We start from the raw sequence: 16758 nt of genomic DNA on the forward strand, positions 1-16758 counted from the left end.
ATTTTACATGTTTTTGCCATTACACTTTCACTTGTCTGCAGTGCAAGAACCATCTTTTACACCGATTTTACGCAGCACAGCTTCAGCAAAAACTGTATAAATAAATATAGCATAGAGTTGTCTATGTGAGCACAAATTTAGTTACAATAAAGTAAATATAAAGCAACTCTTCAATTTCAATATAAAACAGCTCAAGAATAGTGTGCAGTCTGGTTTTTCTTCAGGAGACAAGTTTGACTCACTAAATGCAAAAGTTAGAACAATCATATTCCATTACCTGCAAAAAGAATAAAAGCTGACAAATAGGACCTAGAGAGTGTACAAAGAACTTCATTCAAATCTTTACAAAGCTATACAAAATGTTTATTTCCCTTTAAAAGTATTTTAAAGCTAGTCATGAACTGTCTGAGTAAGAGAATGGGATTATACTAATTTAACAGTTACTTGGCTATGCCCATTTTCTCCCATATGGATTTTCTACTAATGGATTGATGGAGTAAATTGTTTTCATTGTCTCAGTCTAGACAGCAGTTAGATTAGGATCACAAAGATGCCATCTCTCATTTGGTCATATGTCTGTCAGACATGCAGACACCACTTAGCTAACTGCGGTGTACAGAGGGGGAAATGCTGTGGAAAAGAAATTTTCTGCATTCAGTGAATAATTGTCCCTGTTTATTCAATACAGATGTCTAGAACTTGTTAGTTCTCCCATCATTGGAGGAGTGAGGGTGGGGGGAAGTGAAATAGTCTTAATATAGCAAAATCCTTCAGTAAAATGTGAGAAGGAAAAAAAGCATCTACTGTAGGCCAGAGTCAGATATTTTAAAATTCTAATGTAAGCTATTGCATATACTCTCAGGCCTTCACCTGTTTCTCAGCCTGTGATATGGAAGATGGCTTTTGCAAAGGGCTGGACAACTCTGGAGGTTATTTGATGAATCCAACAAGCTATTCCCACAAAGCATTAAGTGAACAGCACATCTTCACCAGACCAGGTATGGCCCAGTGTGGAAGGTAATGAGTAAGAGATCATGTATCTACATCCATGTAAGTACAAGCACACGTGCACACATGCACAGAGCAGCCCAAAAGTGAAGCAACTTCAGTGTCTGCAGCTCATAGACATTATTCAAAGAGATGATAGACCCAATCATTAGACAAAAAGTCTTAAAACACTTATTTCAGAGGAACTGGATGGTCCCTAGAAAGAATCCACCCTTTTCTGACAAAATCTCAAAACATTCGCATGTACAGCTGAGGAAAGTAATTCTAGTATAGGGAGACAGAATGAGTTTACACTACAGGAATCAAAATTGAAATGGGATAGATCACAGAATCAGAGAGTAGCTGAGGTTGGCAGGGACCTCTGTGAGTCATTTGGTCCAAACCCTCTGCTCAGGCAGGACCATTTAGAGATGGTTACTCAGGGCCATGTCCATGTGGCTTACGAGTATCCCAGAGATGGGAGACTGGTGGGCAGCACCCGAGTCATGCTTGCAGTGAAGAAGTGTCTTCTCACATTCTAAGAGAATCTCCTGTGTTTCACTTTATGGCCATTCCCTTTTGTCCTGCCACTGGGCACCACTGGCAAGAGCCCAGCTTTGGTCTATTTGCAGCCCCTTTCAGGTATTTACACACGTTAGTAAGGTTCCCCTGAGCCTTGGTCTTTTCCAGGCTGAACAACCCCAGACCTGCTTTAATTGAAGTTTTTAAACAAGCAGGACTACTTGCCCTACCAGGACCTGCAGATCTGCATTGACAGAAGACACACCATAGCTGAAGACAGGAAAGCCTGTAACAGGTTTGAGCGGAATGACACCGACATTGAAGTGAGCAAGTTTCGCCCCCGTGCTGAAGGCAGGCTGCTGACACAGCAGCAAGGCAGGGGGTGAGCTCTACGCAGGGCAGAGAGCTGCCAACATGCCAGGCGGCACACCTATTCCCGCTGGAGGGAAGGTGCGGCTTGCTCTTCCAAAGGAGCAGAGCATTGCTGAACTGAACGAGAGTCTCCCTGCCGGGGAGAGGCCGGGGATCCGTCACTGCCGCAGCGCCCCGCTCGCCTCCCTCACGCCTCCCCGCGCGGCGCGGCGCGGCGCGGCGAGCCCCCGGAGCCGCCCGCGCCGCCGCCGCGGCTCCGCGCCTGCGCGCTGCGCAGAGCCCGGCGCTTCCCCTTCCGGCCGTGCCGCGGCTGTGTCAACATGGCAGCGGCGCCCGGCCGGCGGCCGCGCTGCCTCCTCTGGGCGGCAGGTGATGGGCAGGCGGGGGGGAAGGCGGTGGGGATGGGAGGCGGGCAGCGCTGGGGCAGGCAGGAGTGTAGGCAAGCGCTGGGGGCGTGAGGGGCCAGCAGGGAAGGGAGCCTGTCAGCTGGCGTGGGTGAGCACCCCGCGTTGGCTCGGGCATCACTCACGGAACGCTTTTCCTTTCCCTCGCAGTGGTTGCACATGTGGTGGCGTCAGGTGCAGGTTTTGTGGAGGATCTAGATGAGTCGTAAGTATTGGGGTGTCTTGCTTGATTACCAAGATATAGTTTGTCTTCTTGTGAGGAACATGACTCCATACTTTCTGTGTGTTGTTCTTGTCGAGAAAGCTGTACCGGAAAAGATTGTGATTTTTGTAGCAGGAAGGACAGAAAAATTGTGGCTTGAAATACTACGGAATATTCTCTGTTGAAAGGGACCCACAAGGATCATTGATCATTCCTGTCCCTGCATAGCACTCCCAAAAAGTCACACCGTGTGCCCGTTGTCCAAACCCTTCTTGAGCTCTGTGATGCTGTGACCATTTCCCTGCGGAGCCTGTTCCAGAGCATAAGCACCCCTGGGTGTAAAACATTTTCCTGATATCCAACCTAAACCTCACCAACACAGCTTTATGCTGTTCCCTTGGGCCATGTCACTCGCCACCAGAGAGGAGATCAATTACTGCACCTCTTGAGGAAGTTGTAGACTCCCATGAGGTCTCTCCTCAGTCTCACCTATTGAGGCGGTTCAATTAATGAAGCTGAGGAACATTTTAATTTTTCAGCTTCTTTAAAGCAGTTACTGTGGTGGTGCTGCCAGAAGTGTTTTTAGGCTTCCTTTCTTGTTTCTTTTTGGTAGGGTAAATACATTGGTGTGTTGGTGCCTGCCCCAGATAAAAGCTGATTACATTTAACCAGTTCTTCATTAGTGTTTGTGGCATGGCTGCCACATGGGGTTGGGAAAATGAATCTAAGTGCATTCGTGCATGGCTAGAAACGAAAGAGAGAAAGAGGCTGCAGGACTAGTTCATGGCTGCTTGCAGTGCCAGTAATATTTTTGTAAAAATGTGCCTTTACAACAGAGTTAGTCCTGAGACTGTGCAGGAGTTGAAGTGGGTAGTCATGCTATGAACTTGGTTGTATAGTCACTGTTGGTATACTGGTTCGCTGTAGCAGTTTGGTAGCTACATAGTTGCTGTTTCCCAAGAAAATTACCCAAATGAATGTTAGAATAGCAGGTTGATATCAAGTGCTACAAAGCAGCACGATTATTAGAATTGAAAGAGAAGGTATGAGAAATAATAGCTGGTGGGGAAAGAGAAGTTGGTATTAGATGACTGCTTTGGGATAAATTCAGCCAATTAAAGGTGATGTTTTCATGAGAGTTGAATCAATGATAAATTGCACCAAAGAGTGTCAGAAAACCACTCACATTTTTACAATATTGCTTGTTAATCATAAGATCAGATGAGATGTAGTGATTTTATCAGTGGGGGGGATGGGAACATATGGAAGGAGCTCTCAGGACAGACAACAGTGTCTGGTGTGAAAAAACAACTGAAACATGGGAACTGTTTGGACTTGATTTTCGAAGCTTGTTTTTAAAACATTCTCATATTTTCAAGGACTGCAGATGCATTCACTTAGCCTATGTGTGCTCCTACATCATGTTCCCATATCCATGTTTCCGTGTGTACTTAAATATATTTGCTGTTTTGGCATGAAGAATCATGATTCTGTTGTCACATAACCTTTTAGAGTAACTGATAAAATAAAATCTTATTTTAGAACACTTGAGTTTTTCAATTACAGATCTATACAGATGCATGTATTTGCCATTGAGAATAAGAATTGAAGAATTATTTGGGGCAGGTTTTGTAGGGGTTTTTTTGAATTTTTTGTAGCTAATTGGCATATGGTGAGAGAGGTCAGAAAACGATCTAAATTTAATTGAAATTAAAATTTAAACAATTTAAATTTTAGTTTAATTTTGCTCCAAATCGGGGAGCAGTGACTGGTGATGTTTCAAGTTTTCCATTTTATAGATGCCAAAACGTTATGGATGTTCTACTGTTGCCAAAATCTTTGTGTTCCCTTGGAATTTTAGTAGTTGCAAACAATGTGGACTAGTACAAGGCACAGGTCCCTTTCCTAAGCATACAGGATATAGTAAAATAAGTAGCAGAGCAGAGCTGACAGAAGTGCCCATCTGGGCTGTGGGAGGGGGGCACAAAATGAGCTGTGGCTTCTCTTGGCTTTTGCTGCTCTGATAGCAGATCTGCTGCCTCAGGTCAGTACTCATCTTGTGATGGGTGTGGACTTATTCTGATGTGCTAATGAAGCAGGTAAGTAACCTGACTTAAAAAGGAAGTGTTTTTGTCTGTGGGGTAGCTCAAACCAGGATCAGAAGCATCAGAAACGGTGCTGGAGGAAACAAGGAACAGATAGAGCAGCTGGTTTGTTTTAAGGCCCTTGGAGTTGTTTCCTTGATGTTCATTTTGCTTCATGCTGGTTTCTTTTAACTGTTCATATTTAAGTGGGGTGCTTGGTTTAAGTAGGGGCTGAGAGAACATTCAATCAGGTAGTTGGGAAGATGTTTGAGACAAATAAGTTTGGTTCAAGGATGTGCAACACTTATGCCATCTTTTCCATCAGTGTGATTGTGTTTCTGTCAGCTGATAGAGGATTGCACAGGACAGCTAAAAAGAGACTGAAATTTTGTGCCTGGAAAATGTATTTATAGGGCCTAGAAACAGCATCTTCAGAAAATGCTTCACTGCTCATTTGTAGAGAGGTTTCTGTTTTTCTTCAGCAGTGTGAAAGTGAACTTTCTTAATATTGTCTAGTAATTTAATCATTGACGTTAGCAAAACGAGTGAATTTTGATAGTCGGGGTTTTGTTACACTTCAGATTTTAGTTTCTGTGAAAATTGATCGAATAGGTCCTTGTAGATGAGAAATGCATTGAAATTTATTATTATGAAGACTACAGTATTTTTTTATACAACCTTAAGTCAAAATTATTAAACTGTTGGAAAGCTCAGCCTCCAGATGTTTCATTCTTTCTCTCTTTTCTTTCTGTGTGCTGGCAAGGTTGCAGTCTACCTTGCTCAGTACTTAAATGCTCTTTACAATTTGCCATAACAGTTGTACTGTGACAGAAGAAGGAGAACATTTAATTGTAAATTATTCTTACACAAAGAAAAAGTGATACTATAAATTGAAGCACAGCCTAGAAGCTTATGATTCAGTAGCTGCTTTCTACTTCTTGCATCATAGGCATTTATTTGGCATTATAATTGGAAGTTAGCTGTAGCTTTGTTAGAGTTCTCAGGAGATGCTGGGCGCTCACTGGTTCTTTCATTAGCTCTGTAATGCTTAGGGTGGTGGAGTATGTTTTTAGTGAGGCTGTCAGCTAAGCAGTTTTGTGACTTAAAACTGCTGCTTTCCTTTAGCAGTTCCATAGCATAGTCTCTGCAAATAACCTTTTCTGCTGCTGTACAGGCATTGCAGCCTTGGTATGCCATAAATAAAATAGGCTGCAATTTACCAGTGAAATGCTGCAATTCTAAGTTTCAAACACTCAGCACTGTAATTAGATTGTATTCATGATTTCTGAATTATTTCTGTCATACAGTCAAACAGTAAGCCAATATCAGCATTACTATTTCTTCAAGACCATTATGGACTGTTACAGATTCACCTATAAATGAAATATAATAAATTCTGTCTACTGCTTATGGGCCGTTTATAGGCATGCTGTGTATTGGGAACTGAAAAATTAGGCTATAACTTCTATTAATTGGATCTTAGAGTGTAGAGCCACATTTACTGCATAATTATAGTAAATACCTAATTTTGCAGGGAGAGTGGTGCAGTAGAAATGTTGTATCATGAATGTTATAGTGTGTGACTTTAGTCCCAGTCCTAGTCACTTAAGTCTGTCTTTTACAAAAATAAACCTTAGGTTAAAGTTCTAGCTAATTTCATTCTCTACATAGAGCTAGTTAACTAATGCAGTAATTCATATGATCTTGTAGTGACAGCAGTGAAATGTGTAAGCAGCATTTTGGGAGATACCAAAGAACTTTGATTTATCAAGCTTACTTTTGTATTAGAGGTTTTAGAATTCGGTGACAGATTTACAGTTAATAAAACCAGTCAGTTAATTTAAATGTCATTTGTCTAGCATTAAGAAAATTCAGTAGTACCTGTGTATCTCTGGGCTTTATCAGTAACTTGATCATTTTTATTCCATTAAGTTAGTTTCATGGTTGTGTGCAACTTTAATAGGACTATAAACTGACACACCTATAGTAGAATGTTAAAGGAGGTTGAACTAAAATTGCTTTGCATGTTAATATTAAAGGTAATTTAGTTAATTTAAGTTTAGTAAAGCTAAGATTAACAGTTTAAACCAATGCTGTAAGAGTCTGTATTAGCTGGTATTTAAAGATACAAGAGCAAATATTTTTCATATAACTAAGACAACTGAAAAATACTTCTCCCTAGATTCCACATGCTAGTCAAATATCTTCTGTGTATGTTGGTGTGTATTCTTATTTCTTGCTATTTTTTCTGTTTTGTTGTTTTTTTTTTTTTTCTTAGGAAATAGTTAGAGAAACCTAATGGCACATCTGTGTGTGTGTAGTATCATGTACAGGGGCAATATTACACTAAAAAAATAAGCATCTCCTCTGTTTCCCCATTCTCAAAGAGAGAAACAAAACAGAAGTCTTCTATCTATAGTTTTATATTAACTATATTGGAGACTTTTTCACACATGCATTTCACTATTTTATTTTCAGATACATAACTTATTGCTTTAATTTTTTCCTCTTTCTAGGTTTAAAGAAAACCGTAAAGATGATATTTGGCTTGTAGATGTGAGTATGTAAGGAAAACGGGAAGATCTCTGGTGGAAATCAATAGACAGACTGCACAATGCTACACCCTGTAGCCAGGCTGCTTCATCGCTTGGAAAATTGTTTGTACATGATGCAGAAAAACTTCATGACAGTAATTTTGACAGGATAGATAAGCAATCTGTCTGCTGTTCAGGGTGAACCATGAATAGGCTGAATAGCCTGCTGAATAGACTTCTGTTTATGTTTTGCAGTCCTTTAAGAAGGAAAGCAGATTACCTAGCACACTTAGGAAGTGATAACCTCTGTTGAGAATTTTTTATAATTCCTTGCATTACTTATATCAGCTGATTTATGTTCTAGACTTCTGTTAGCACTGAAAGACCAAATATATGAGACCCCTGTTACTTTTCTAAATTACTTGGAAATATTCAGTGTCCCTTATTTCTGGGACAAAGAGTTTTTTAAAAGATCGAGTTTGCTTGTGAATGAGATAACATTCCTTTTTTCATCCAAATATGTACTGTAATTCTCAAAATTTTATTACTCAGATTATTAGTGATTTTTGAGTGGGTTACACGCTACTTGAGAGTTATCAGCAGTGTAGCAAAACAAAATCCAGCTTTTGTTAAATCATGACCTTATCTTGTTATACCAAAACATTGATATGTTCTGCCTGTTGATGAATTCAAACTTCTGGATAGCTTTTTTATATGATCTTTTAACTTTCAAAAAAAAGTGTTACCATGCAGTCTATTCCTAAATAAGAAATCATATAATAGTGCAGCAATTTAATGTATTCTTTTCAAACTTGTGCTTTCATATTAAAAGTAGGACTAAATCATAAATGCTACTTGTCATGCTAACCTTGTAACTAATCTGCAATTTTATTAAGGTATAAGGAGTACTGTGACTGGAAAATAAATCTTGCTGATGATTTAAGGGTTAATTGTAGAATCAATTTCTACTAAACTATTTTGGTTTGTGAAATGTATTTGCTTTTTAGTTTTATGCACCTTGGTGTGGCCACTGTAAGAAACTAGAGCCTGTGTGGAATGAAGTGGGTATAGAAATGAGAAACATGGGTTCTCCAGTAAAAGTTGGGAAGATGGATGCAACTTCCTTTTCTAGTAAGTATGGTTTGTTTAGGGGTAATTTCATCATAGCCTCTGTTTTGACGCTGTTATTTTTTTCTTGCAGTTGATCTTCTGTGTCATAGCACAACTTGCAAACAGTAACTGTAGAAAAAATTCCTGATTTTTTTTTCTAAAAGTGACAACTTTCTGTAATATGTGCTTTTTATCACATTTGTTTATGCTTGAGTAGGGAATTCTTCCTGATGAATGGAAGGTAAAAGCTTTTCGAAGATCTGCTTTTGATATGCCACTTAGAGTACTGTTACATAAGCATTTTTATGTGGTGTGTCTCTGGAGAGCATCCAGTTTTAGGTTCCTTCTATTAGTGCTGGAGGAGTGCCTGTGTTCTTGCTCTTACTCATTTCAGGTAATCGCTCCTGAAACTGTTACAGAAAACCTGCTGAAATAACTGAACTCATTACATCAGTGATTGCTACTCAGCTGATTTCTTCCTATGTTTCTGAGTAAATGTCTTCTCAAAGAACTAAATTCAGTGCTTTCAGTGCTTTTTTGTTTGCTGATGCCTTTCATATGTGTTGACCTTTTCAGAGAAAACCCCAAACCTTTGGTACTCAGAGAAGTGGTTTGGGTAGACGTGAGAGGATTGTTGAATGCTTAACAGTACTTCCTTTGTGTTTGTGTGCTTCTTCATTGTCAATTTGCTTAAATCTATGTTGAGCCAGGAGGATATTTAAAAGAGAAGGTGTAGGGAAGGAGTGGGGCCCAAGTGAGATCTACATATAATAAAATTTTGTAAATACATGTAGTGTTTTAAGTCAATATCCATTAAATCTGATTATTCAGGTTTGTTGTATTTGCCTAAAATGTTACACAGAATACTTTTCTCTGTGGTATTCCAGTTTTTCTAGTGCTTGAGATTAAAATGGTTTTGTCTCAAAGACCAATTTATTGTATATATCTTTTTCTATAAAACCAAATAAATATGACTTAATGTTTCATCTTAAAGATACTTATTTTCTGTAGAAAAGTAAGTCTGGAGAATCAGAAGTGTCAAGTTCATGCAACCAGGTAACTTCAAAACTGGGAATACATGTCATGATTCTCTAACTTTCCAGTTATGTATATAAAATTCTAAGTCATATAAATTGTATGAACTCTTACCCTGAAATATTTGTATGTGTCATCCTGTTACTGAAATCTTATGCTTTATACCTGGACTAGAATTGGTACTATGTTTTCGTTATAGACTTCATTTTTATTCATGTAAAAATCACTGAAAGCTGCAAGGGTTCTTTTGTGCCCTGGAAAAAAATTTCTTCTCAGATTTCTTACTAGTTTCATAGTGTCTGATAAATCTTTTGAAATACTTTAATACTTTCATGTTGAAAGTGGAAATTTTACATCTGAATATGAAAAATTCAAGACCACTCTGATTAATACCTCTGTAATCTAAGGATTCTGTGAAATCAGAGTAGTTCAGTCTTGAAAAATACCAGGAGGAAATACAGCTGTTATGTGTACGTGTTACGAGGGAGGAAGGTGAGTAGTTTGCTCCGCATGGTTTGTGTTATAGGAATATGAAGTAGTGTGAAAGAGCTGAACTTTGGGAAGCTTGTTGTCAGAGAGCTGAGATCACAGGTGAACATATAAATCACTAGTAAATGTTTCCTTTGGTAGCTCTGTGGAATGAGGATACAGCTCTTGCATCAACAGAGCAGTCGCCTGCTGCAGTATCAGTTGAATTTTCAGGGGTTTAGCCTCAGGAGTCCACTGTGTGTGAGCAGAGTAGAAATGCATCACACCTGCTGCTGTTTGCCTTTACTGTATTCTTCATATCAAGAAGTAGAGGGGATGATGTAAGCAATTTCCATGAAGATGAGAGAATTTTGGTAATCCCCATGGCTGGAATGTTTAAAAAAAGTATTAAATATGTCTCTTCTAGTTCTCCTAAGCACACACAAGAGCTGTACAAGGGGAAATAAACTATCAACCACTCTTGTAATTGAATGTTCTAATACACATTTTAATATATTGTAGTTCTTTGTAGTAGAGCTGTAAAAGAAAAGAATCAGATTTGAATTGATCCTCATATGTATATTTCTTAGAACAGTTATCTTTGATTAGATGCCTGTAGGTGAGCTGCTAGTTTTATTCGTAGTGCAGTGCAATAAGATACTTGTACCTGATCCAGGTGAACAATCTTAGGGTCAATTTCTAAACTTTTTGCACACAAGACATCCAACATCTGCTTGCTGTGGCACGTTGGTAGCTTCAGAGTGGTTTTGTAACAAGCATTGATTCTAGGTGCTTTTCGAGTGCAGGGATTGTTTCTCAACAGGGAATTGCACAAGTATTGCCACAATTTTAGATTTAATCCTTTTTTGAGACTGTAGTTTAACTTCTGGAAAAAACTAAATTTGCTGGAAAGTACAGTTTAAGGTGGCAGTTGCTATGTTCACAAGTGGAAGGGTGGTTGCAAATTATACTCCAATTGGTGGGAGCATGATAGAAGTTTTTTAAACAGATCTGAGGTGAGAGAAAAAGTTCTGCAGTTGTCTTTTAACCACTTCAGTAAGCAGCAGGTAAATATCTGCTTAGAGCGTGCCTACTTCTGTTCATGATAGTAGACATTTAGTTGTGTGGAATAGGATTTAAAAACTTTTTTGTAATAACTGCAGTATGATACTGCACTTCTCACTAGCCATTACTCTAGCATGAGTAGTTAATTGTCTTCTCCTTTTTTCAGGCATTATTATTTACAGTTCTTCATCCTCAATGCTTAATTTTTGCCTCTTTCAGTCAATTGTATGTGCAATGCATGCTACTTTTGGTGAAAGCAGACCAAGTCTGTCCAGAGGATTCTCATGACATTTGAGTTGTGGCATATGTAATTGGAAGGCTATCCTGGGACTCTGCAGCACCTCTGAAAGAAGTCCAAAATTGAATGATGTATCTTAATAACTGCAAGCTTTTCCTTGAAAGCAAGTAAAGTAATTCATACGGAGCTAAGTGATAGCTTTTTCATTGGTTTATGTGGTTTGAATAGTAAAACGTGTTTAAAGATTAAGGTAGAAGAGAAAAAAAATCTTGGTTCACTTTGCCATTAATGCATTTCTTTCAGGTATTGCATCTGAATTTGGAGTGCGAGGCTATCCAACAATTAAGCTGTAAGTTGATCCTTCCTATTTAATTTCTATCAATGGTTTAATGACAAAAAATTAAAAATAGCCCTGTCCATTTAGAAGTCTCAAACTCATGTAATGTATTAGTCCAGTACAATGTCATGTTAAATAAAGACACAGTGATTTTGAGTACTTTTTACTGTGGAGATACTGGGTATTTTAGCAGGTTATTGTTTAAACAAACAGTATTCCCAGTAGGTGATAATAAATTTTGTCAAGTTAGTTTTCTCAAAAAAGGAAGCAGAGATGTTCAGCTTGATAATCTTTAAGGATGAAAATTTTCATGCCATATGGAGGTATTAAAAATTCCTCTGAATTTCCAAAATCTCTGCAGATTCTGCGGAATTGCGTTATCAAAGAAGGCCTATTAAAATTAGTAAAACTTACTTGACTACTTTGCTAATGCAAGCGTGCTACAGCCCCTCTCAGCAGAATACCATAAGCTGACCAACATTTCACTGAAGCTTAATTCATAAATTTGAAAGGTTTTGAAGATTATTTGATACATTTCAGCTATTAAAAATACATTAAAGAAGTTTAAATGCTTTCTTTTTACAAGGACTAATCCCTGAGTAGTGTAAGTGTTGAGTGTGTTGCGTTTGGTTTGAGTGTGGGGTGTTTTGTCATTTTAGGGACCATTTAAATACGATCATAAACAAGTATTTTAAATTATGTGTATGCTTACAAAGTAAATGACCACTGTGCACTAGAAAAAAGAATTGTAAAAGAATTTTAAGTATTTCAACAAGTCAGTAAATCAGATACTGTGTAAATAAGCTTTTATTCCATAATTCCATTGTATTGCATTATTTTTATATTTTGCTGACCACTTCTTTGGCTTATCAGTTGCTGAAAGGTGACATGTAAAGATTGAGAAATCTTATATGTATGAATGTAGTTTAGGTGATTGCTTTTCTGTTCTTTTTTTGTTTTCTATTTATCTAGCTTGAAAGGTGACTTGGCATACAACTACAGAGGACCTAGAACCAAAGATGATATAATTGAATTTGCTAATAGAGTGGCAGGGTAGGTATAGTCTTCTCAGAGACTGACTCTGCTGATTCAAACTTATGTGGGACTTCGAGGTGGGCCAAGACTTATTTAAAAAGAACAAGATACTGAAGTCAGCAACTGTGTGTACTATGTGTGTGGCTGCATGGGAGACTGGCATGGGAGTTAAGATTATTTATTTCTAAGGCCACATTTCCTGACTGTTGTGCTTACATTCAGAATTTTCTCTCTCAAATTACGGAGACCTTATTGTGGCCTTCCACTGTATAAAGACATCTTCTAAGAAGTACAGAGAGTTTTTATCAAAGTCTGTGCGAGGTAAGGGGAAATGAAATGGTTTTAAACAGAAAGAGGATAGGTTTAGAAAAAATATTAGAAATAAATTCTCTACTGTGAGGGTGATAAGATACTGGAACCGATTGCCCAGAGAAGTTTGGATGCCGCATCTCTGGAAGTGTTCAAGGCCAGCTTGGGTGGGGCTCTGAGGAATCTGATCTGGTGAAAAATGTCCCTGCTCATGGTGGTAGGGTTAGACCAGATGATCTTTGAGGTCCCTTCCAGTATAGCCCAGTGGCCAGTAAAAGGTATACACGTTTACATCGTAGCAGCATTTTGTAGTAAGGTCTGAATTTCATATTTGTGTGCAATTTGATCAACATAACATGTTATTTGGTGGGGGGTGGGGGACGGTGGGAATGTTCTTTTTTTTCTTTTAGTATAAAATAATAACTTGAAAAACTAAATTAATTCACATTCTGGAATTTATTTTTTGAAAAACAGCACAAAAAACTGTTAAGCATTTTCTTGTGAATTTTTATTTGTTTGGGTTTTGGAGGGTGCACAAACTGAGATTATTCTATGTCTTTGTTTCCTTTTCCAGGCCTCTCATCAGGCCACTTCCTAGCCAGCATATGTTTGAGCATGTACAAAAGAGACATCGTGTACTTTTTGTATATGTTGGTGGTGAATCTCCTTTAAAGGTTTGAAGCTTGACTAAATAAAGTTACTTCTTTTGGCTATTTAGGGAGTAATTTTTAAAATCTTTCAAAAGATTGAAGTGCATGCTTGTAACAAGTTCTTGGGGTTTTTTACATTTATTAAAGTGCTTTTACAATCTTAGGCTATAAATATGTTTTCAAGGTACTCTTTAAGGATAAGGTATGTGACAAAGCTTTTTGATGCATACTGAAAGTTCAGAAATTAAAAAAACATTGTTTGTATTTTTTCAGGAAAAATACATTGAGGTTGCTTCAGAACTAATAGTTTATACATACTTTTTTTCTGCCTCAGAAGATGTGCTGCCTGAGGTAAGCTGTTTCCATTTCTACTGCTTCCCCAGAAATGGCATTTTTCTCCTCATCTATGTAATTTTGCAGTTTCAATGGCACAGAGGTGGCTCCTTACAGTATATTTGGCTTTGGTAGATATCTAAATAATTACACTGAAACATGTAATGTTTGAGTCTATGTGGGGAAAGAATACAACCCAAATTTCGGTCTGTCATTGCTTTGTTTTGGCCAAATTACTTGTTCAGTCACATTAATAAAATTAATTAGAGAATGAGCAGAACTCAATGTGGGCCACACAACTTGTTCAAGAAAGTAGATACTTGGATTTTTAGCAAGTGCAAAACTCCTGTTGCTCCCAACAGTCCTTTCACCAAACACTCTTTAAGCATTAGGGGGTTTGTAGCATGAATTGCTACTGGTACCCTAGTAATCAGAAGTAAGTGAAGAGGTGAGTTATTTTCATCTTGTGCCATACAGCTGATCAACACATTAATCTGCTTGGGAATCAACCAATCCAGACCACTGGCTGCAGAATTCTCTTGTTACTTTTTTTGAGGATTCTGTGACAAGGAAATTATTTACAGTTCATCACAAGGGTGGAAAGAATTGATGTTTCTGTAGCTAGTCTAACCATTTTCTTGTAGCAAAATTAAGACCTTTTCATTTATTGTTATCTCCAAGTGGGACCTAAGTCTGCAATATGCCGACAAACATGTGACTTTGAAGTTAGTTGGTGATTAATGGGGTGAGAACTAGCATAATTTGGTTTATTTTGTGGGTTTTTTTTAGGCAGCTGGATTTTATGACACCATAAGTAGAACTGGCCTCATTATAAGTTGTGTATTGTTAGTTCTCCAGAAGCTTTGTATTGAAAACTACCTTAATTTAAATATTGCTATTTGCACTTCAGCTCCAGCTGAGCAGAAAAGTACTGTTCAGTTGTGCAGTGGAAAGAGTAAAAAAGTGTGGAAGTCTTTGAGGTTCTGTGATCACACTGATGTAAGCAGTGAGCTTTTTTTTCTCACAGAAGGTAATTTTCACACCAGTGTCATTTAAGCTGAAGTAGTGATGGTATTTCAGTATTCTATGGAGAGAAGCAAAAATGTTCAGCAATTTCTGGTTGTGAGTTGTAATGAGCCTTTGCATTACAGGATTCACTGTTAGGCTTTGTTTCATCACCTTAGGTAATATTATTCCAAGCTTTAGGCATCTTTCGCAACCTTTAAGCTGTACACTGATTGATTTGTCCTTCAAAGATGATAAATTATGTTTTGGGCAAGTAAGAGAACAAAGCATCATTTGGGACTACCTTCTTGCTTGTTCATATCATCAGCTATTATATTATAAATTACTGCTTTTACAAGAAAGTTAATGCAGAATGACAGAAGGCATGTAATTTGGAAATGTTGCTGTCGTTTACCTTTCCAAAACATGGGTAAATCAGTCAATTCAAATGACATGATCAAAACTTAGCTTATGATGCAGTTCTTTCTTAACCACAAATGCTGTTTAAAATTTTAGCTTAGAATGCTAGCAAGCTGTAAGAAGTAGATGCAGTATTCTTTCTGTAGCAGTTCACTAAAAACATGAGCTGACTAAAATTATTTTGAGTTGTAAGAAGAAAGGTTCTACAGCTTGTTTTTAGTATGGTGCTGACCATCTTAAATATCATGTCTAGCATGGTAATACAGGCTTTTGTTAGTTGTCAAAATTAGGTCTGTTAGCAGCCCTGTGTGCTGAAGCTGTTGCTTTATATTCCCATCAGTCTGAAGCACAGGAAATAGCCCAGATTTAGTGGCACAAGTTACCAGTGCTACTATTTTACTCTGCAAAATTGAGTATCCATTTAGTAGAAGTACCAGTATGACAGGTATGCTGACAACAGCACAAATTGGGAACTTAGAGCATGATTGATAAAACCCTCAAGTTACAATTTCCTGTCTAAAGCCCATGTCCAATCCATAAACTATTCTTCATGCTACTGCAGATACCAGTAAAAATCACATTTCTTTTACACTTTGTGAGAGCCACCTCTCAAAAATAGATTTATGTTGCGTTGCTTTTAATATGCAGAAGCTGATAAATTTATCTTAGTAGACAGAAAGTATTTAGGTGTCCTTAGAGATTTTCCCATGAACTACATTTATGTGTTTCCAGATGTTTTTTTTTTTTTGTTTAAAAATCTTTTAATCTTCCATGGATTAATTGAAATCTGATTCTTTCAGTATGTGACATTGCCTGAATTGCCTGCTGTTATGGTCTTCAAAGATGGAACTTACTTTGTTTATGATGGTAAGTAAAAGTGGACATTACTTTAAGATAAGATATTTTAAGCATATATGGAGAAACTGGAGGAGTAGGGTTTTTTGAAGGGTATGTAGGGATGCTTGGAAATTCCCTTGTTTTACGATAAATAGCAGCTCCTTCATGAAGGAAAAGAGAAAAAAATTATTTGTTCTTCCACAACAAAATGCAAGGAATTTGTTTTAGCAATACTGAAGTAGAAGTGGTGATGTTTGCTTTGTGTTTTCAGTAAGATGTAGCTTCCAATATTATGGTTTTGCCTGCATTAATGTACTTAGAAAAGTTACTTCTTCCCTCACTGTACAAATTCACTGTACCCATGGACGGACTAATTTACCCGGCTTGTTCAGTGTGTAAGCTATAGAACAACCACCTGAAACGAGTAGTGTTTTATAACACTGCTGTTTCTGCATTGTACATGTGCAGTACATAAGGCCAATACACTTGCCACTGCTGTAAAAGTGTATATCTGTATATGTGTATGCACATCCATATAGAAGTATTATATGGTACTCAGACTGTACTGGAAGGCATGTTAGAAGCACGTGCACATACTCATGGTTACTTTGCATCGCCTGGGCTTGTAAGCACACCATCTACTCTTGATTTAAATTGTTTCAAATGCAAGTTTTCACTTTAAGTCGAAAACATACCATTCAGAAGATTATTCTGCAGGTTTAATTTCTTAGGATAAGTAGTATTCTTTTTGACTGTGTAGAATGGATGTACTTGTGTTCCTCTTCAGTTTGTTGCCTCCAGATAAAAATTC

At 37.8% G+C, this 16758-nt stretch overlaps 1 protein-coding gene across 1 annotated transcript in view; it reads left to right on the forward strand.

The window, feature by feature from the left end:
* The first annotated feature begins 2182 nt into the window (after positions 1-2182).
* TMX3 (thioredoxin related transmembrane protein 3) overlaps positions 2183-16758 on the forward strand; it is a 29085-nt gene continuing 14509 nt past the window's right edge. The window contains exons 1-9 of the mRNA XM_021530884.3: positions 2183-2250; positions 2436-2490; positions 7088-7127; positions 8113-8236; positions 11325-11370; positions 12331-12411; positions 13277-13376; positions 13626-13703; positions 15911-15977. Of these exons, the coding sequence (XP_021386559.1) occupies positions 2202-2250; positions 2436-2490; positions 7088-7127; positions 8113-8236; positions 11325-11370; positions 12331-12411; positions 13277-13376; positions 13626-13703; positions 15911-15977 (640 nt within the window). The 5' untranslated portion in view covers positions 2183-2201. The remainder of the gene's footprint in view (positions 2251-2435; positions 2491-7087; positions 7128-8112; positions 8237-11324; positions 11371-12330; positions 12412-13276; positions 13377-13625; positions 13704-15910; positions 15978-16758) is intronic.

Source organism: Lonchura striata, chromosome 2 (assembly GCF_050655825.1).
Source record: "Lonchura striata isolate lonStrDom1 chromosome 2, ASM5065582v1, whole genome shotgun sequence".
Lineage (NCBI taxonomy): Eukaryota > Metazoa > Chordata > Aves > Passeriformes > Estrildidae > Lonchura > Lonchura striata.